Source organism: Amblyraja radiata, chromosome 5 (genome assembly GCF_010909765.2).
Source record: "Amblyraja radiata isolate CabotCenter1 chromosome 5, sAmbRad1.1.pri, whole genome shotgun sequence".
Classification (NCBI taxonomy): Eukaryota; Metazoa; Chordata; class Chondrichthyes; order Rajiformes; family Rajidae; genus Amblyraja; species Amblyraja radiata.
The window spans coordinates 74,895,676-74,918,701 of record NC_045960.1 but is presented as its reverse complement, the minus strand read 5'-3'; the positions used below and the strand labels follow the sequence as shown (position 1 = coordinate 74,918,701).

General features: G+C 41.2%; 1 protein-coding gene across 1 annotated transcript; it reads right to left on the bottom strand.

The window, feature by feature from the left end:
- Window positions 1–3,718: 3,718 nt before the first annotated feature.
- LOC116973457 (tudor domain-containing protein 6-like) lies at window positions 3,719–22,260 on the bottom strand. The gene is made up of 4 exons (XM_033021555.1): window positions 15,456–22,260; window positions 13,970–14,047; window positions 12,986–13,015; window positions 3,719–4,968 (listed from the first exon to the last, which is right to left on the bottom strand). Exons 1-4 carry the CDS (start codon window positions 22,093–22,095, stop codon window positions 4,544–4,546), a joined length of 7,173 nt encoding a protein of 2,390 aa, XP_032877446.1. The 5' UTR covers window positions 22,096–22,260; the 3' UTR covers window positions 3,719–4,543.
- Window positions 22,261–23,026: the final 766 nt, after the last annotated feature.

Below are 23,026 nucleotides of genomic sequence, written 5' to 3'. Positions count from 1 at the left end.
ATGTAGAAAACATTATTCTGCAACCAGTATTTGTGCTTTTTTGTTTTGGAGGTGGGGAGAAGAGGTGTTGGTGCAATTATTTTCAAATGGATTGTATAAACTGGTCAGCACCTGTGGATATCATTATAAATGCTTTTTGTTCAAAAATGATTTATTCGACTGAGGTCCAAATTGGTTTCAGAACTATTAAACAAATTTAGATACATTGCTCTGGAATGACTCAATAATATGGATCATTTTTTAAAGTTACTATTAACTATTAAAAGTTACTATTAAGGTATAGGTGACGTTTTGGGTTGAGACCCTTCTTTGAAGTTTGAATTTCTGCTGTCCATAATTTGTATTTAAACATTTTTTAATTAGCTTTAAATAATTTCATAATAAAACTACCTGAATAATGAATACCCTTCTCGACCCAAAACGTCACCTATTCCTTCTCTCCATAGATGCTGCCTCACCCGCTGAGTTTCTCCAGCATTTTTGTCTACCTTCGATTTTTCCAGCATATGCAGTTCTTTCTTAAACATGTGCTGTTTAAATATTATTTTAGACGTCCAGAGAATAAAAGGTGCTATTTAAATACCATGCTTATAACCATATAACAATTACAGCATGGAAACAGGCCATCTCGACCCTTCTAGTCCGTGCCGAACATGTATTCTCCCCTAGTCCCATATACCTGCGCTCAGACCATAACCCTCCTTTTCCAAGTCCTCTTTAATCTTGTTTTGTTCATTTAAACTAATCTTTCAGGTAGTTTTATTATGAAATTATTTTAAGCTAATTATAAAATGTTTAAATACAAATTATGGATAGCAGAAATTCAAACTTCAATCAATAATTGAATGTATCCAAAAATTACGTGGAAAGTTAGCCATAAGGTCATAAGTAATAGAATTAGGCCATTCAGCCCATCAAGTCAGCTCCACCATTCAATCATGGCTGATCTATCTCTCTCTCAACACCATTTTCCCTTCTCCCCATAACCCCTGATGCCCATACTAATCAAGAATCTATCTGTGCCTTAAAAATATCCATTGACTTGTCCTCCACTGCCTCTGACTAAAGACATTCCACCTCATCTTCTTCCTAAAGGAACGTCCTTTAATTCTGAGGCTATGACCTCTAATCCTAGACTTTCCCTCTAGTGGAAATGTCCTCTCCATGTCCACTCTATTCGATAAGTTTCAATGAGGTCCCCCGCTCATACTTCTAAACTCCAGCGAGTACAGGCCCCAGTGCTGTCAAACCATGTCCATTCATGGCTGATCAGTCTCTCCTAACCCCATTCAATTGTTGTAAAGTGGTCGTTATATATTGCCAAATCCTTTTATTTTTAGTTCCATAGTGCCTATCCATTACTACATCAAGATTTAAATATAGTCTAATGCCCTAGAATTGTTGACAATTTAGTTTTGGGCATTTGATTGGGCGTTATTGAAATAACTTCAACCAAGAAGTTTGTTCCATGCTACTCTTGCCTTGGTGGTAATGTTCAGTGGGTAGCTTATAGTAGTTGATTTTCAGTGCTACTCAAGTTGTTTTGGCCTGATCAATGTCAAGCTTCAAGTATTATAACAGCTTCACTCAGCCAGGCAAGTCAAAAATATTCCAGCACTACACTGATTTGTGCCTTGTAGATACCATAAATGGTAATATTGCCCTAATCTCTGAATTTTTCCATGTAGCTACCATTTGTGAGTGTCAGTTCTGCTTGTGGTTAATAAAGACCCCCAGAATGTGGTTGGTTGAGCAACTGTGTGCCATTTATTTGTCCTTGGCTAGCCATTGAAACATTGAAACATTGAAAATAGGTGCAGGAGTAGGCCATTCGGCCCTTCGAGCCTGCACCGCCATTCAATATGATCATGGCTGATCATCCAACTCGGTATCCTGTGCCTGCCTTCTCTCCATACCCCCTGATCCCTTTAGCCACAAGGGCCACATCTAACTCCCTCTTAAATATAGCCAATGAACAGTGGCCTCAACTATCTTCTGTGGCAGAGAATTCCACAGATTCACCTCTCTCCGTGTGAAACCCCACCCCGCCCCCATTGTCCAGGCCCCTCCCCCATTGTTTCGGTCTTATAGTTATGACACTGAAATCATGCTGCAACTTTATAGGACTTTAGTTAGGTCATTGTATGCAGTTCTGGTCATTCCATTATAGGAAGGATGTGGAAGCTTTAGTGAGGGTGCAAAAGACATTTATAGTAGATATCAGAAGGTGGCACAGTTTGCTTATTTTCCCTGTGCCCATGTGCATTTCCTCCCACAGCAGAGACATGCAAGTTTGTATGTTACTTGACCTCTAAAATTGCCCCATGGGGCTAGGGAATGGATGAGAAAGTGGATGATAAATAGAAAAGGTGGTCAATGGACAGCATGGACTTAGGTGGCAGAAGTATGTTTCTATGCTGTAGCTCTGAACTGTGTAAAAAAAGCCAAAATAATGTACAGGAAGACGTGCATATCCTTAACACATCCAATGTTCAACACACAAGCTCAATCATTTGGGAAACAGTCATGATCTTTATTGAAAAATGATTAAAGAATAAAGATGTTCTACTATAATTATAAGAGCCCTTGCAGCCAGCTTATCTCTATCCAAGAATCTATTTGCAATGAAAGATTAAAATTCTATTTTAGCATGTAGAACAAGATTTAGAGTTGCAAATAAGTTTTGACAAATTAGATATATGGATGATATTTCCAGGAGTATGGAAGCAATTTATGGTTCTGGCTCACCATCATCACTTGATGGGGAAAAAAGGAATGGCCAATAAACACTGGCCTTGCCACCACCACCAAAATCACAAGATAAAACAAAAACATTTGGCAGTTGAATGGATTTAAGTTAAAGGGCAAAAGTTATGCTATTATTGGTTTAAATATCATGAAGGAATGCTTAGTACTTAGCAAGAAACAAACATCCACCATTTGCTAGAACAGGATGTATTAACTTTTGACTCTGCTCACAGATGAGTCACTCACTTTTAGATGTAAATGCTATTCACTTTCTAAGGTGGCTCTCCTCAAGAACTATCCAGTTAGCCCCAATCCCCACCTTCCCCAGAGACCTGAAAATTTCCCCGCAGATACTTACTGTTCCCTTTCAAAAGCTACAATTTAATTTCCCTTTGCTACTACCTCAGCAGTGCATTCCAGACCATAATCATTTGCTGTATGATCCTATATCACTTTTGGTCTGATGCAAATCAACTGCATTATATGGGGGTGGGAGATTGCAACCTTCACATGGTCCGCCCTGTTTCGACGAATGCAATCAACCTGGCGTGCACAAACAGAAGATCAAACAGAACAAGTTGTCTTACAACTTTAGGCTGTGCACGCCGTACGCAAGAAGAACTGCATTATACATCTCTCTCAATGGAGGTTTCTTGAGATGGAAAGAAATGTCTAAGTGATAAACAAATGAAATGTTAAATGAAATATTTATAATTCTGCTCCAAAGATTTGGTGCAAACATTTTTACCATCTATAAAGAACTTTGACATGAACAGATGGGCCAAGTTAGGATATATTGGGTTGTAATTTCAAATAGCACCATAGAAATGTATTCAACATTCAGTTAAGCATTCTAGTTTGCTGGGAAATTGACCATTTTGCATGGAGTTATGGAAAAAATAGATTTTTTGTTTAATTGTTTGCTACAACTTTGCACAGGTCAACCTAAATATTATGAGCTCTCACAAAATTGGATAAACATGCTTTTATTTCTCACTTTAATTGAACACATTTTTAAACAGGTTGCAGTGTATACAAATATGAAGTATGAGTGTCGGAAACATCTTTTTGAGTTCTAGGCTGTAGTTGACTTGCATTATAATCCATAATTTAGAATTTGTAAAATGACTTTCTCCAGGAACCATGGGTGATTACTTTTCTTGGCTGTAATATACATACAGAAACAATTCAAAGGCATTGACATTCTTGCATACTGATCAGGTTTCAGCAAGATTCACTACATACAATGTTTATCATTTTTTACAACTTCAAGTATCTCTGTTCATCATTATAGATGAAATATAGTAATTTTCCAACTGACTGGTACCAGCAGTAACCTTTAAATTCCATGTAACAGGCCAAGTACCTGTTAACACGACTTACTATCCCTCCCACCCCACCCATAACTCACGATTTAAGCATCTTCATGAAAAGTGAAAGAAACTGGTTTACCAAATCAATTGAATACATGTTTGAATCCTATACTTAAACCTTCTATACGGTGAAATATCACATCTACCCAAAATAAATATCTGATGATTCTTTTTTTTCTCTCAGCTCCTGATCAACTATGTCAAACAAAGTACTCGAGCAGTTTCTGTATTGAGGTTCATTGGAGACCGTAGCGTCCTTTAAATTTACCTTTTAAAATCAGTACAGCAACACAAGGGACTAAATGAAAAATTCTGCTCATTTTCCAGTATTGTAGCTGCAGCATTAACAAAATTCTTCAGAAGCAGGAATCAGTAAGTTTGTCACAGAAACAGGAATCTGTATTTTTGACATCTGATGACCATTAATGGAGTAAATCCACAGATGTGCTTTCCACTGTGATGCAGACATTAGCTTCCAAATTTGTGTCTGACAGATTCTCAAACTTACTTATTTTTTCTGATACTGAAAGTGTTGAAAAAGGCATCAGTTGACGTTTGCGTTTCTGATCAATTAAGTGTTCAAACAATGCAGTGGAAGGAAGCACAACATCTGTAACCTCACTGCTGGCACCATGAATTGATTGTTCTTTATCCAGATTAACATCAGTAATGGAGGGTAAAATCTGACCATCATCTTCATCACAATGAACTTCAGAAGCAATCATTTCCTTCTTGGCATCCATACTGTAATTAGGGCAGCTTGACTTGGTATCCTGATGTTCATTCTCACATTGATGCAACTGGTATGAAAGTTCAAATTCAGATTGAAGTTTCAGTAAAGATGATCCTAATTTAAAAAAAGAACGTTATTATAAAGTCATAACTTTTATTCTTAGATTATTTTTTAATGAGGCATAAAATGTTGATTGCGTCAATGTTTCAACAGAAAATGCAACATTTGTAATCTCAACTCTTGGCACCTATAAAGTACATATGCCACAAAATTGGTAGTAATATACAAATGCAAGATGATACTGATCTTTGTTCAAATCTCATTTAAATTGTTTAACCCCTTGATTCCAAATTACTTACAGAAATGCATGGTAAGATTTATAAAACTTGACCATTCCAAACACCGTCACCTTTAGAATAATCTTTAACCAACCATGAGCAAGAACATTAAAACACACGGCATTGGGGGTTCAGTATTGATGTGGATAGAGAACTGGCTGGCAAACAGGAAGCAAAGAGTAGGAGTAAACGGGTCCTTTTCACAATGGCAGGCAGTGACTAGTGGGGTACCGCAAGGCTCAGTGCCGGGACCCCAGCTATTTACAATATATATTAATGATCTGGATGAGGGAATTGAAGGCAATATCTCCAAGTTTGCGGATGACACTAAGCTGGGGGGCAGTGTTAGCTGTGAGGAGGATGCTAGGAGACTGCAAGGTGACTTGGTGAGTGGGCAATTGTTTGGCAGATGCAGTATAATGTGGATAAATGTGAGGTTATCCATTTTGGTGGCAAAAACAGGAAAGCAGACTATTATCTAAATGGTGGCCGACTAGGAAAAGGGGAGATGCAGCGAGACCTGGGTGTCATGGTACACCAGTCATTGAAAGTAGGCATGCAGGTGCAGCAGGCAGTGAAGAAAGCGAATGGTATGTTAGCTTTCATAGCAAAAGGATATGAGTATAGGAGCAGGGAGGTTCTACTGAAGTTGTACAGGGTCTTGGTGAGACCACACCTGGAGTATTGCGTACAGTTTTGGTCTCCAAATCTGAGGAAGGACATTATTGCCATAGAGGGAGTGCAGAGAAGGTTCACCAGACTGATTCCTGGGATGTCAGGACTGTCTTATGAAGAAAGACTGGATAGACTTGGTTTATACTCTCTAGAATTTAGGAGATTGAGAGGGGATCTTATAGAAACTTATAAAATTCTTAAGGGGTTGGACAGGCTAGATGCAGGAAGATTGCTCCCGATGTTGGGGAAGTCCAGGACAAGGGGTCACAGCTTAAGGATAAGGGGGAAATCCTTTAAAAACGAGATGAGAAGAACTTTTTTCACACAGAGAGTGGTGAATCTCTGGAACTCTCTGCCACAGAGGGTAGTCGAGGCCAGTTCATTGGCTATATTTAAGAGGGAGTTGGATGTGGCCCTTGTGGCTAAGGGGATCAGAGGGTATGGAGAGAAGGCAGGTAAGGGATACTGAGTTGGATGATCAGCCATGATCATATTGAATGGCGGTGCAGGCTCGAAGGGCTGAATGGCCTACTCCTGCACCTAATTTCTATGTTTCTATGTTTCTATCTGCGTGCATGTGAATAATTGTAAATCAACTCCCATATTCAGCTCAACCAAAAATGTTATGGTTCTTTTTCTGTTGCCACCCAAACCTCAAAAATCAAATACACCATGAATAGTAAATAACTACAGACATCTAAAGAGCTAAAACATCAGGAAACACTAAATCATTGAAAATATATGCATGCTTTATGCAGGTACACAACATATTGACAATTTTAAGGGAGGTGCAAATTGATCAGGCCATGATATATAAACATGGAAATACCAGAAATGGGTTTAGGAAACCAACACTGCAAATTTTAAAGTGATCATAGATAAACTGGTCAGATAGACCAATGGTGAGAGTGCATAAACTGATATTTGCAAAGAACAAGCAGCAACTGAAGATCAGATGGACATATCAATTGCCCTTCAAAGGAATGAAATTATAATCAATTTGAAGAAATTGTATTTACCAATATGTACATTTGCCATTAGTTTTGATTTTGTTGAGGTACATCTACCAGAACAAGATTCCAATAGAATGGTCACAATATTTTTTAATGTTAGAAATATTGACAGAAAATCAAATTTTCAAGCAAGATCTCTGCAAATGCTCTTCAACCTGCTAAATATTTCAAGCTTTTTCAGATTTTCAACAAATGCAGGGTTTTTTTTGCTTTTGAAATGCAACTATTATCTGTGCATTTCTACCCATTGTTAATTTTAAATTAATTGAGTTATTTGACCAATATTCAAGACTGCCTTCAAAGAAATATTGCCACGAGGATGCAAAGTCAAGATAATAGTTGTTACACACTATAGGGTTCAAATGTCAAAGGAAATAGAAAAGGCAGTTAATTTGCCCTCCAAAAACCAAAACGGGCAAATTAATATTAGCTGCTATATTAATTAGGATTAGGCAAGTTTAAGTTTATTATTATCACATGTACCAAGGTACAGTGAAAAGCTTTGTTTTGCATGCTATCCAATTAGATCAGATATACCATACAATCAAGTCAAACTCAACAATATACAGAGCAATTGGGAAGATATAGTGCAGAATATAGTTCTCAGCATTGTAACGCATCAGTTCCTTAGACAAAGTCCAATGGCCCCAATGAGGTAGAGGTGAATCGAACCGTACACTAGCTCATGGAAGAATTCATGGCGTATAATGGAGCAGAAGAAGCTGTTCCTCAGTCTGGTGGTGCGCACTTTCAAACATCTACCTTTTACCGGACAGCAGCAGGCAAATGGAGGAATGAATGGGGTGGGACGTCTTTGATTATGCTGGTTACTTTTCCATGGCAATGTGAAGTGTAGATGGAGGCAATGGTGGGAGGTTTGGCCGGTGTGATGGACTTAGCTACAACTCTTTGCCATTTCTTGCTGTCTTGGGCAGAGCTATTCCAAAACCAAGCTATGATGCAATCCAACAGTGTGCTTCCTATGGTGCATATGTAGATGTAAGTCACTAAAGAAGTGCTCAATTTCCTCGGTATCATTGATTTTTTTTTTTTTACAACACAATACTTACATTTACAAAATGTGCCAATGGTACAGTTTATTGGCTGTCGCATCGATGTGGGTGGTCCACAACAGATCATTGGTAATATTAACGCCTCTCAACCATTTCCACATCCATACCATTGATACTGACTGGGGGGGGGGCATATACTCTACTATGCTTCCTGAAGTCAATAACAAGCTTCTTCAACTTTCTTGCTTAATAAAGGGAGAGGTTAACTCTAGCCTCCCAGCCAACCTTGATCCACTGCAGTCTGCTCACCGTTGCAACAAGCACAGCAGATGCTGTCTTCCTGCCCCAAAACCCCTCTCTGGAACACCTAGATACCAGGACTCCTATCTTAGACAACTCTTTTTCAATTATGGCTGTTTTCGCACTCTCTCTAAACTAAAGGAATCAGGGATGCTGTGGAATTAAGTTTTAGTCATTAGATCAAAGGTTAATGAGGGCAGTTAGAAAAAGGTAAAGGAGCAAAGCAATGAATGAAGGCAATTAAGAGAGCAAGAATGCAAACAAAGGAAAAGTTGCAAAAATGAGGTACTGTAGGACATACCCAGCAAATCAGGCTGCATTGATGGAGAGAAGAAAAATGTGATTTCTAAATGGATACCTCAACTAAAATGACCAGTTCTAATTAGACAAAAATGGAATTACCCGTGCACAATTTATCATCAAGTGGAAAGCATTACAAAGTGCCCCGTGGAAGACAGGGTTTATACTGAGCCTTGTTGCAACTGCACTAGAGGCCACAGACAAAGTTCAACGGAACATAGAGAGTGGAATGGATAATTAAAATGGCAGGTAACAAGGTTCAAGGTTATCCACTGATCGAACAAAGAGCTCCCCAGGATATCACCCAATCTGCATTTGTTTTCTCCCGAGAGAAGTCCACACTGTGAACACCAAATGTTGTTCTCCAGGATTGTGGATCCAACGATAAGAACCCAATGCCTAGTTAATCTCCTCTGCCTGCACATGATCCTTATCATCCCTCCATATTCTTTGGTCCTCAAAAACACCACAATTCCATCTGTTTCTATTAACCCCGTACCCCCCCCCCCCCCCCTCCCCACAGCACTCCTTTAAATCTTCCCCTCTGACCTTAAAGCTGTGCTCTCTAGTCTTTGACATTTCCATCCTGAGAAAAAGGTTGACTGTCTACCCTAATTATGCCTCTGAATCTTATTTATTTCTATCAGGTCTCTTCAACTTCCAACACTCCAAAGAAAACAATCCAAGTTTGACTAACCCCTTAATAGTCTAACCTAGGCAGCATTCTGGTAGACCTCTTCTGCACCATCTCGAAAGCCTCCACATACTTATGGATTTGTGCCTGGAAGGTCATGTTTAACTAATCTTCTTGAATTTTTTGAAGATGTTACTCGGGAAATTGATGAGGGTAAAGCAGTGGATGTTGTGTATATGGACTTCAGTAAGGCCTTTGACAAGGTTCCTCATGGAAGGTTGGTTAAGAAGGTTCAATGGTTGGGTATTAATGGTGGAGTAGCAAGATGGATTCAACAGTGGCTGAATGGGAGATGCCAGAGAGTAATGGTGGATGGTTGTTTGTCAGGTTGGAGGCCAGTGACGAGTGGGGTGCCACAGGGATCTGTGTTGGGTCCACTGTTGTTTGTCATGTACATCAATGATCTGGACGATGGTGTGGTAAATTGGATTAGTAAGTATGCAGATGATACTAAGATAGGTGGGGTTGCGGGTAATGAAGAAGAGTTTCAAAGTCTACAGAGAGATTTATGCCAGTTGAAAGAGTGGGCTGAAAGATGGCAGATGGAGTTTAATGCTGATAAGTGTGAGGTGCTACATCTTGGCAGGACAAATCAAAATAGGACGTACATGGTAAATGGTAGGGAATTGAAGAATGTAGGTGAACAGAGGGATCTGGGAATAACTGTGCACAGTTCCATGAAAGTGGAATCTCATGTAGATAGGGTGGTAAAGAAAGCTTTTGGTGTGCTGGCCTTTATAAATCAGAGCATTGAGTATAGAAGTTGGGATGTAATGTTAAAATTGTACAAGGCATTGGTGAGGCCAATTCTGGAGTATGGTGTACAATTTTGGTCGCCTAATTATAGGAAGGATGTCAACAAAATAGAGAGAGTGCAGAGGAGATTTACTAGAATGTTGCCTGGGTTTCAGCAACTAAGTTACAGAGAAAGGTTGAACAAGTTAGGGCTTTATTCTTTGGAGCGCAGAAGGTTAAGGGGGGACTTGATAGAGGTTTTTAAAATGATGAGAGGGATAGACAGAGTTGACGTGGAAAAGCTTTTCCCACTGAGAGTAGGGAAGATTCAAACAAGGGGACATGACTTGAGAATTAAGGGACTGAAGTTTAGGGGTAACATGAGGGGGAACTTCTTTACTCAGAGAGTGGTAGCTGTGTGGAATGAGCTTCCAGTGAAGGTGGTGGAGGCAGGTTCGTTTTTATCATTTAAAAATAAATTGGATAGTTATATGGATGGGAAAGGAATGGAGGGTTATGGTCTGAGCGCAGGTATATGGGACTAGGGGAGACTATGTGTTCGGCACGGACTAGAGGGGTCGAGATGGCCTGTTTCCGTGCTGTAATTGTTATATGGTTATATGGTTATACTTCAAATAATGGGGCGACTGAAGTACAATACTCCAAAATGTCCTAACCAAGTGTTAAAGCTGCAACATGACTTTCCTACACATACTCAATGCCTCAACTGATGATGGCACACATACCATATGCCTTTTTAAATCATTATCTACCCATGTTGCCATATTCTGGAAGCTTGGGAGTTGCACCTCAACATCCCTTTGCTTTTAAGGGTCGTGCCATTAATTGTTTATTTTCCCCTTACATTCAACCTCCCAAATTGCAATAACTCACACTTGCTCAGATGAATCTGCAATTGCTATGCCACTCATATCCATAACAATCCAAATCTAGGTATATCATTTGATAGCCCTCTACACAATGTGTGACTGCATCAACATTGGCATCATCTGCAAACTTACAACCAATCCAGCTACATTAATGTTCAATAAGTCAATTTTATATATTTTTTAAAATCCTAAAAAGGTTTGTACGCTAATACATGAGGAACACCACTGATATCAGACCTTCAGCCAGAATAACACCCTTTCATTACTAATTTCCATAGATAAGCCAGTTCTGAATCCAAAACTACCAAGTCACTGTGGATGGAGAGAATACAATCTTAATCTTCTGGATCAGCCTACTAAGGGGGACTTTATCAAATGCCTTGATATCAATGCAGACAACATCCACTCACCCAACTTCAATCACCTTCATCGCCTCCTGAAAAAAGTCAACTTTGTAAGACATGACCTGCTGTTGATGAAGCTATGCTGACTGTCCATAATTATCCATCCCTTCCAAAGCGAATAAATCCTATTCCGAATCTTCTCCATTCCTTCCCTTTCACTGTGCTAGCCTCACTGGCCTATAATTTCCTGAATTGCCTTCACCTCCCTTCTTAAGCAAAAGAACAGCATTGGGTATTCTCCAGTCCTCCTGAATCTCATCTGTGGATGGAGAGAATACAAAGGAGTCAAAGCCCCTGCAATATCCTGCCTTGACTCTATCAATAACCTGGGAAAGTATTTACCTTAATGCTTTTCAAAAGAGAACACCCGGGGAGGCACGGTAACGCAACAGTGGAGTTGATGCCTTACAGCGCCAGAGACCTGAATATGATCCTGATTGTGGGTGCTGTCTGTACGCAGTTTGTACGTTCTCCCTGTGACTGCGTAAGTTCCCCCCCCCCCAAGTGCTCTGGGTTCCTCCAACGTTCCAAAGATGTACAGGTTTCTAGGTTAATTTGGCTTTGGTAAAAATTGTAAATTGTCCCTGGTGTGTTGGATCACTCCATGGGCCGATGGGCCCGTTTCCACGCTGTATCTTTAAACTAAACCTCCTTATTGATCTCCGACCTCATTCCTCCTCCTTTCTCAAATAATGTCAGTCCTAAGCTCTGATCAGCTAGTCTTTAAGTGACTCGTGTCTGATGTGGATTTCCCCAATAGCAGCTTCCAATTTACTCTCCCTGGCTCCTGCCTAATAATATTGTAAACTGCCTTACTCCAATTTAGTATTAATTTCTCCCCACCCCAAAGGACCAAATTTACTCAGAAAGATTTTAAAACATGGAGTTGTCATCCATGTTCCCAAAAAGATTTTGCAAAAGAATGAACTAATATGGATTAGCCAAATGCAAGACTAAACAACAGAGCATGCTCAAGGAGCCAACTGGCGTACTACTTTTATGATCTTTAAAACTAAGGCATCAATGGTGCAAGTTAAAAGGTTTGCTCTTTGTTTTCGCAGCAGCTAATTTGGATGGCAAATCACCCGTAATGCTGAATTAACTGATATAGAATGGGTTCTTAGGCAGAAATTAATAGCAAAGCTGATCTCAATACAAATTGATTCAGAAATTCCTTGTGACTACCAGGAATATTGAAATTAAACCTTTTTAAATAGGCAGCCACATATTTTAGCTAATTGGTCAAGATCTGTCCAGATTTATTCATCTTCTCACATAATATCAACATTGATCACAGATGCTGCCATGATCCTAATTTAGCCTCAGGATTTAATTAGAAGAGAAAGTATGATAAAAAAAACAAAGAACCAGTCATCATTCACTCTTCCCAAATATATCTAAGCCATGCAAAATCTATTGTATCTGGTTCAACATCCACTGAACACAATTAGCAGGCAAAACTTGCATCAGAAGATCAAATTTCCTACTGCCAAACAAAAAGGTTAATTTTGTAAGATTTGAAAATGATGGCAAATGTATAACAAAGGGTGAAATGGAAATAATGCATGCAAACTTTAAATTTAAAGACTACAAGAGTTCCAAATATAAGCAAAAGCAATTTAAACCCAAGATGTGTAATTCAAAGACAAGATATACTGTATTTCACTGTAGCAATACACATTCAAAACAAGAACATTTTTCATACTTTTTCCTGTACTGCTCTTAATTATAAGTTGGATCTTTTAAAATAATGCTTTTTTCATTCTCACCATCTTTTTCATTCATATTTTCTAGTAATCCTGCAAGAAAGAAAAGTAGCATAATTATGCAAAAAATTTATCCAATGTTACCATGTATGTGACTAGTCATGAGAATGTTAATACATTTTACCAGCTGAACAATTCTGCCCATTACAGTACCCAAGTTATATGGTATAATCAAGAGTAAGTTTAAGAGTAAGCTGAAGCTCAAAAATGTTTTGAATGAAATTGATAAAATGGATAAGGACTGTTATATATAAACATAGAAAATAGGTGCAGGAAGAGGCCATTCGGCCCTTCGAGCCAGCACCACCATTCATTGTGATCATGGCTGATCGGCCCCAATCAATAACCCGTGCCTGCCTTCTCCCCATATCACTAGCCTCTAGAGCTCTATCTAACTCCCTCTTAAATCAATCCAGTGACTTGACCTCCACTGCCCTTTGTGGCAGGGAATTCCACAAATTCACAACTCTCTGGGTGAAAAAGTTTTTTCTCACCTCAGTCTTAAATGGCTTCCCCTTTATTCTAAGACTGTGGCCCCTGGTTCTGGACTCGCCCAACATTGGGAACATTTTTCCTGCATCTGGCTTGTCCAGTCCTCTTATAATTTTATATGTTTCTATAAGATATCCCCTCATCCTTATAAACTCCAGAGAATACAAGCCTAGTCTTTTTTCAATCTTTCCTCATATAACAGTCCCGTCATCCCAGGGATCAATCACGTGAACCTACGCTGCACTGCCTCAATCACAAGGATGTCCTTCCTCAAATTCGGAGACCAAAACTGGACACAATACTCCAGATGTGGTCTCACCAGAGCCCTGTTGAACTGTTCAGCGCCATTTCTTTCATATCAAAATTCCTACCAACACCACCTGTTAACAAAAATGAAGCAATTTTATGTTTTTACCAGATCGATCATTTATGTGACAATTTCATTGTCACATCTCAAATATTCAGTTTTAGAGAATGCCAAGAATTATCATATACCTTCATTTGTAACTCCACCAAGATTTGCTCCAGATGGAATGTTGGTTTCTTCTTCCGAGCAGATGTTCAACCCAACAGCTGTTAGAAAAGATGGAAACAATTAATTCTGTAATCCATTAATGTACAACCCAAAGTGCAAGTCTGACAGTTGGAACCTATTCTAGTTAGATTCATGTGTTCAAACTGGAGACACTTGGTGATAATTCCATCCCCAGAATTAAAAATCTAGAGCATGAACAGTAAAGAAAATCAGTCGTATTGTACAGATATTTCCTCTTCTAAATGCATGCTGAGGAAGTTGCTTAAACGGTTATAGAATTCCTCCCAAAGTAATGACTGACACCTATCCGTTGCACTTTTCCTACACCCATGCTTAATTGTCCTATTGTTCTTAATTGGCCTTTTATTGCAACCTTCTGGCTAAAACCACCCTTCCCTCCCTTTGGCATTTCCCTCCTATGCATCTTAACTGATTGTTTGTTCCCATCCCAGTGCTAATCAAGTACATTGACCCAAAACATTAACTCTTGCTTCTTTTCTTAGATAATGAACATGGAGCTTTTATATAATGAATAAAATTGTGATTTTATATAGATATCTCAATTTTATTGTCATATAAACCACAAACAAATTAATACCATGCTACCGAGTTTTTCTGGGTTCTCTAACTACAAACATCTAGCCCATTGTTGACACCATAATCTATCCTGGCCTCTTACTGAGATATTCTTCTTTTGACCTCCCTTCACCACCTCGTTTAAATTCCATTTGGAATATTTTGGAGGACCAAGAAACCTATCAACACCTCCTCTGCAAGTTAAAACTAACTTGTTTTCTTTCCCATTTCTGAAACATTAATTGTTTATCTTTCCACAAATTCTCTGATTGGATGCCAATTTATTTTGTTTTTATTTCAAATTTTCAATATCTGAAGTTTACAGTTTCAAATGACTGCAAAAAAATATCTACCTTCAAATTAAAACTTAAGCTCATGCTCTTGAACCAAACGTATATGTAAAATCTGCAGTTTTTTCATGGCATCCTGAAGCAGCACTTTTGTAATGTACATATACATCTGCCAATTTAGGGTCATCAAGTACCTACAAGCAACCAAGCCAGATAACCTGTTTTTTTTTTTCCAATAATACTAATAACTGAAACAAATATTGGTTCAGACATCAAGTACAATGTCCTAGAAAATTTGAAACATTCCAAACCATCTTGCTGGTAGTGCAAGAGACAGTTTGATTCATTTTAATAACAATTCCAGCAAGCATTGACAGTGGTTGTTGGCAAAAACATCGTAACATTTAAAGGAAATAAAGCTCATTAGTACATGCAAATTATTCCTCCCAGCTCGGCTCTGTAGAATTGTACTCTCTGCCTCCTAGTGAGTCCTAATAAACTTGCATATTACATACACTTTAAAGCCTTCATTCTACAAAAACCTACTTCAATATGAAAATTGCTCTGTATTCTTACCCACCTGTTGCAAACTGTTCTTCCGTATCACTGTCACTCAGTTGGACTTCTGATAAGTGCTGATCTTCATAGTACTCCTCGTCATCATCATCATCATGGGATATGAGAATACGGGTCATAGAATCATCACCAATCTCCTCAATAAAAGGCTGATCATGTTGGCATTTAAAAATCTCTTCATATAGATCAATGGACTGCACAGAGCCTTCCAAATCTTCACATACTTTGCTTGTATCTAGATCCAAGGATGGTTCATTTTTAAGATTTGCCCCTTCATGCTGGTGGTTTGAAGAGTTTTCATTCAGACAGTTCTGTTTTGAAGATACGTCTATCACGGGCCTTGAATGGATATTAATATTGCTCTCTGCAGGAACTGAAGTCAGCACATCAAGTTCCTGCATCTTTGAAGTATTCAGCATTTCTATTTCCTTGCTCATACCATCCACTGGAGGAGACAACTCACTATACAGAACATTAATTGTGCATTCTCTCTCTTTTACATGTGCAGGTGGAATATCAGTATGCGCCTTTTCCTCATTTTCAGTCTGTGCAATTAAGAGTAAGCTGTCTTTACTTGATAACTTCAAAGGTGTAGGTTCTATCAATAGCTTCTCTTCTGCATTCAGGCCAACGGGGTTTGAATGCACATGAGTTAACTGCTCAGTACTTAATGAATTCTCAGATATCTGATCACTTCCATTATAATTTTCAGCATGTAGATTCCACGATTCTCTCACTGCATCATTAATTGTACCACCAGCATATTGGACTTGGACATGTGATAAAAGTGGAGCACCACTGTCCTCCCTATATTCATTTTCCACCACAGAAATATTTAACAACTGATCTGAAAATTGAAGCAGTGCATCCACGGCACCATCTTTCCAAGAACCTTTTGACAAATCATACCCAGAAAGGCAACATGGAAAACATTGGGTAGGAATCTTCAGCAGCTCCTTGGGTATCCTTTTAACCTGCTCTATTCTAACATCATCTTCATTCCCATAGTCAACATATTGCAAGGTAAGAATGCTTTCATTTATATTTTTTACTTCAGCTCTATACCACAGTTCATCTTCCGAATATTTACAAACACAACTGTCACCAATTGAAATATTGGAAAGCAATTCTCGATTGGTAATACTAAATACTCCAACTTCTTGCATAGTTTTAGATAACATCTGAATTTCAGGTATTGAATATTGACACCAGAAATAGCTAGGACTCTCCACTGCTGTGATATATCCTTCAATGGATTGCCCCATTAAAGGAAATTTTCTGATGTATCGTCCAAAGCCGATTGTGTTAGATGAACTCTCATTCAGCTTCTCAACACCAAATCCTGAAGCAGTTAATTTATTTCTTACCACGTTGTCCAGATTCTCATATATGGCCACTTCTAATATATTATCTTCAGATACACTACATACCTTCACAGTTATAGTTTTGTGCAAAACTGAAGTTTTAAAGAGTTCAATGGCTTTTTCAGACCAGCAACTCCCATCACCTGGAACCAAGCCATACAATTTACATTCATAAGTTAATGTAAATGTAGCTGTTACTCCTTTTATATCTTCACATTTTACTTCTTCCTTAATGCTCTCCTTCAGAAAGAGTACCTCAACAACTCCATTAAGAACTTGCACAATTTCACAAGAGGCCCAGTTATTATGATCTTTAGTTTTCACCATACATAGATTGCCAGCCTCGATTGTTAAGTCATCTTTGAACTGTAACTTTTGATCATATTTATCTTCATGTGATTCAATAAAAATGCCATCACTTGTTGTCTTAAATTGACACCAAAATTGTTGAGGAGACCTTACTGCAATAACATATGCATTGAATTTGGAAGCAGGTCTTAAATCAATTGCAGGATATTCAGTCAATTGCTTAGAATACGGTAAACCACTTTTAAATATGAGGTCTTTCAGCAAGTCAGCCAACAGTCTCTGGTCATCACAAAGGTGAACCTCCCACAATTGTCCAAACTGTTGCACAAATTCACACAATAGTCCAGTCTTATTTGTCCTCTTTACAAATTCAGCTAGTATTACTTTGCTTTCATTGAAATTTGCTTTCCGAAATCCAGCAAGAGAGCAAGGTATGCTAAGTCGTTGGACTTCCATGCAATCTTTTGGAAGAGGGAAGATTTTTGAAGCATCAATTGTTGCTGTATTACCATAATCTATATATTCCACTGAAAACAAATCATTGTAAAATTCTGTTACTACAGCTCTATATAGAGAGTCATCTTCAGAGAACTTTGCACAGACAACATCTCCGATCTGAAAGCTTCCAACATTCCTATCGTTTGTAGTGCATGCGTTTAATTTTTCTTTCATCACTTTTAGTTTATCTTTATTTTGAGAGAGCTGAATGAAAAAGTGTGATGGGCTGATAATATATGAAACAGATACTTCACTTTTAAATCCAGGATTCAGAGAAATGTTTATCACTTTAGACCATTTTGTGATCAAGTTAGTGTTTTCAACATTCTTGTCAAATTTGTGATCTCCCATTTCTCCACCAGATTTTATATCAGAAGATTCTTTTGTACTCATTGCACCTATTTTGTTGGCACTACATTTTTTAAACTCTTCGGCCTGCGAAGTGACTTCAGTCTTATTCTTCCATTTCTCCTGCTTGCAAACAGATCCAGTTAACTTTTCAGTTTCACGACCTTCATTCTGATCTTCAACTATACGCCTTTTGAAAGGCAATGACTCACTGTCACTCTTTGCCATGTAAGGAGAGCATGATTTTTCACTCTTGTTTTTTTGCCTTCCTACATTTCCATTTGCTTTTGTTTCATTAGTGCTCTGCAAACAAAGCTGTTCTTTAATTTTTGCATTAAGTTGCATGTTCCCATCATATAATTCAACAATCAGTTTTCCATCAGTCTCTTTGGCAACAACTACAGCTTTTAAAAGCTTGTTGTCCATGACTGTTTTTTTAAACCAGAAAATAATGTCAAGGGATAAGTCAGCTGGTATGTCAGACAAACCACATTTAATTGCTTGCATAGGTGAGAACTTAACATCTTTTGCACTGTTTGGTATAGGAAGCAAGTCATTCTTGTCAACATCTAGTTTGTTCCCATAGTCCACAAAAGAAACCCGAATTCTGTTTTGTACAGGCCAGGCTAAAGCACGATACCATCGATTATCAGTATATTTTGCAAGACAAATAGGGTCCACACCCTGTGTACAATTATAGCCTTGCATCTTACAAGACAGTTTGTTAACTTTGTCCGCAAGTTTTTCTAGAACACCCATGTTTCTACCAAGTAAACAGTAGAATTTTGTTGGATTTACAACATGACTCACATACATTTCTTCTTCACTCCCAATTTTTACATCATGAGTTGAATAGTAATAAGTGTAAAGGCTTACTGATGGAGCAAGAATACTAGGTGATCCTACAAATTTGGCTAAGCCACGCTCAATAAGCAACTGACAAGCACTCTGGAATGGGGTATTCAAATCCACAACATTACAAAGTCCTTTGCCATCCACCACAGTCCATGCATACACTGTGCATTTCAACTCCATGTACAAGCTTAAGGCATTATCAATAAATTCTTGAAATGCAGCAATTGAATCTTCATTCCACATGAACGGATCAGGGCCCATTGGCTGAATTATGTTGTAAAGACTGCATCTAAATGCCTGACCTTTGAAAAGAAGAAACTCTGGTCTTATTGCACGTAGCTCACTTATGGGCACACATTCTCTATTTCCATAATCAATGTACAACACATCTACCTCCATCAAAATAACTTTGCCAAGGATTAGTGCTCTATACCACTTGCCATCCTCAGAGTACTTTATAATTGAAGCAGATTGACCTGGTTGAAATTGATCATCATGTGTATTGTAATATTCTTGTATTTTACTCATTAGTATCTTCAATTCATGTGTATTTTTAGTCATTTGACACCAAAAGTCACCAGGCTCATCAATGTAAGAAACTTGTACATCTACCGTGCTTCCCACTTTAAGATATTCTTGTCTATAAGGGGATTCTGTAATTACTGATTCCATCATTTCTGTTGTGGCATTACCTTCAAATTCGCCCTGACCAGAAAGTAATGAAATTAAAGAATCACTTGAGCCCAGTGATGCTGTTCCACAGTAATCTGTGAAAGGTTTGACTACATCTGGCGTCATTGGTCTTTGCTCAAATTTGTCCATTTTGCTCCTGCCAAACATAGGAAACATTTCTTCAGATGAATGTTGAATGTGCAAATGACCCAATAAATCCAAATTCTTCGAAGTGAAGTTTGAAACTCTACGATCTTGACGATCAGCATATCCAGCTTGCAAAATTAACTTGTTCACACTGGGCTCACTCTCATCTTCCACATCTAGCAGTTCGATCAAATATTTGTCCATTTCTTTCTCCAAGACGTGAACTACAAGATGTTTTTCAATCACAGCCTTTTCAAAATAGGCAATAGCTTCTCTATTCCAAGCTCCTCCTTTGGGTACCAGGTCAGCAAGGCAGCACTTAATTGCTAAAGCTGGAAGTTTTCGGTACTCTGGAAGTAAGGCCTTAACATCATGCCAGTCCACAATTTCCATGTTTCCATAATCAATGAAGAAAACCCTGAAATGACCATCAAGAATCTCTGTAATAACAGCTCTATAAAACAAATTGTCGGCCTTGAATTTAGCACAACACAACAAACCGGGTTCAGGCTTCTTTACCAATCCTTCATTTCGACCCAAATGTCCATATTTTTTGGCAATGCTATTCATGAGCTTCTCAAATTCGCCTGCCGTCTCCATGGTTCGGATCCAAAATTCTGAAGGATCTTTCACAAATTCAACCAAGACATCGTAAAATGCGTTTAATTTCAAATTAGCATTCTTGAGTAGAGACGTGCGATCTTTGACTTTTGATATCCCTTCTATCCTCTTGTCCCCAATCAGATAGTCACCACCACACTGCAGAGCATTCAGTTTCTGGCAATCGTTTCCCATTCCTCTTTCCTCCGTGTAATACCCAGAGAGCAGACCCTCCGCTTGGGTGCAAAAGGCCGCATTGATGGTGGGGCCATCCTCCTGATAGAGGGTGACATAATATACGTTTTCCACCGAATTGTAGAACTCCACCTTGGCTTGCAGCACCTTACGCAAGATTAGCGACTTGAGCAGCTCCACGTGTCGCACTGTCCAACCGCGGCCATAGTCGGAGACATCGCGCAGCGCGAAGGGGTAGGTGACGATGGGCATCTTGAAGTATCCGGGGCTGAGCCGCCGCACGGCGCGGGCTGGCACCACCTCGCGGTCCCCGTAGTCAACGTAGAAGACCTCCAGCACGCCGTCGGCCAGCGTGTGCTGGATGATGGCGCGGTGCCAGCGGCCGTCGGTACTCTTGGCCGCGCAAGGCGTGCCCAGTTTGCGCTGCGCCTCGGCCGCTCGCCCGTTGTCGTAGTAGCGGTGCATACTGTCGTGCAGCCGCTCCAGCTCGGGGCAGTGGCACCTCAGTTGGCAGAAGAAGCGGTCGGGGTAGCGGACGTGGGTCACCCTCACCGCCACCGTCTCGCCGAGCTGCAGCAGCGGGTAGAAGTAATTGAGGCTGTAGCCCGCCTCGCTGGACGGCTGCGGAGCAGAAATCAGCGGTGGCACAAGGGTCTCGGCGTCGCCCAGGCTATGGGCGGGTGCGGCGGTGATGGAAGCCGCCGGCGGCTGCGGCAGGGGCAGAAGGCCCAGGCGCTCCTTCCTAAGCGCCACGCAGGGCCGGGAGGTGGACACCTCGACCAGCAGCCGGAAGGCACCGGCGTCGATGGTGCGGGCCAGGCCCAGCTCGCACAGCTGCCGCGACACCCGCGCCACCTCCACCAACACCAGGCGGTTGGGCAGCACCGCCTCCACCTGCGCCTCCAGCGTGCGGCCCTGCAGGGCGCGGAAGAAAGACAGCGCTCCGGGCGGCCAGGAGGAGGCGGGGCCGTGGCCTCCTCGGGGCCTGGTGCCCACTTCGCGGGGCAGCTCCTCCCGCCCGCCGCTGCCCGTCCCCTCCTCCTCCTCCGTCGCCTCCTCTTCATCTTCCTCCTCCTCCTCCTCCTCCTCCTCGTCACCTTCCTGTAGCGGCGGCGGCCGCTGTCGACTCTCCTCCTGCTCCTCTTCCTCGTCCTCCTCCTCCTGGACACTTTTGTCGGCTGCGGCTCCCGGCCCGGTGACCGGCACCAGGTTGGCCAGGATGCAGCAAACTACCTCGGGCGGCAGCTGGAAGAAATCCTTCTTACCTCGGTCCAGGTTGCGAGCCCGGACCGGCAGCGCCCGCCCTTCGTCCAGCGTGAAGACGGTGTAGTCGTCGCCGACGCGGCTCAGGACCCGAGCCCGGTGCCACTCGCCGCAGATCTCGGCCAGGCAGCGTTCGTTGGTGTCCAGCGGCGGAGCGGGAGCGGGAGCTCCGGGACAAACACCGCCGGCGCTGCCGCCTCCCTGGCCCAGCCGCAGCGCCTTGGTCCAGCTCTGTATCTCACTGTGCAGCCTCAGGTACTCTGGTTGCCTTTCGCGCTGCTGGAAGCGGCCCCACAGCCGGACCAACACCGAGCCGGGTCGGGGTGGGTCTACCCGGGTCACCCGGAGAGCAAGGCAGACGCCCGTGGGCGGCAGCCCGCCCGTCGAGCCCATCACTGTGAGCGGCCACCGCGCTGCGCTGCGCGGCTCCCTGTCGCCGCGTGGTCAATGTGTGGCTGTCGCGGCCAAGTGGCTGGCGGGCGGGCGGCCGTTGGTGTTTGAAGCTGACAGCGAACAATGGACGCGCGTTCATAAATGGCGAAGGAACGCGACGTCGTTTAACCGCTCTTTTCAACCCGGGCGTCTGCGCATGCGCCGGATGGCTGCGCCCACTCCAGAAACGGGTGGGGGGGGCAGGAGGGTGGAAGTAACCACTCGCTTGTCGCGTTCTTGCTTCTACCCTCTCGCTTTTGATTTTAACAATCGACGTTTTGCCGAGTGATAAATACCAGGTTGAGTCGCAGTGATCCTGCGTAAGGTTTGTTGGAGATCAGATCGTCCAATTACCCCCGCTTGCTGCGGCCGCTGGTACGGTCCAAGCGCTGGTGGTTGGCGCGTGCGCGGTTGTGAGTGATGGGCGGGGCCGCTGCTTCACGGCGAGAGAGGCACCTGCCGTCAATCTCAGCTCACCTTGCAAACAAGCACTGTCGTCAATCTCAGCTCACCTTGCAAACAAGCACTGTCGTCAATCTCAGCTCACCTTGCAAACAAGCAAAGATTATAGAGGCTCTGCTATAAGATCTTTGCAAACAAGTACTGCCGTCAACCTGAGCTCACCTTGCAAACAAGTACTGCCGTCAATCTCAGCTCACCTTGCAAACAAGTACTGTCGTCAATCTCAGCTCACCTTGCAAACAAGTACTGCCGTCAATCTCAGCTCACCTTGCAAACAGGTACTGCCGTCAATCTCAGCTCACCTTGCAAACAAGTACTGCCGGCCTCTTCCCAATTAAGTGCAATTCCTGTATTTTTGTATGCAGGGACTTCTGAAAGTTTGTTTTCTGTTCTAAGCGGGAAACGATTGGTCCCAATGCCGAGGGTGTAA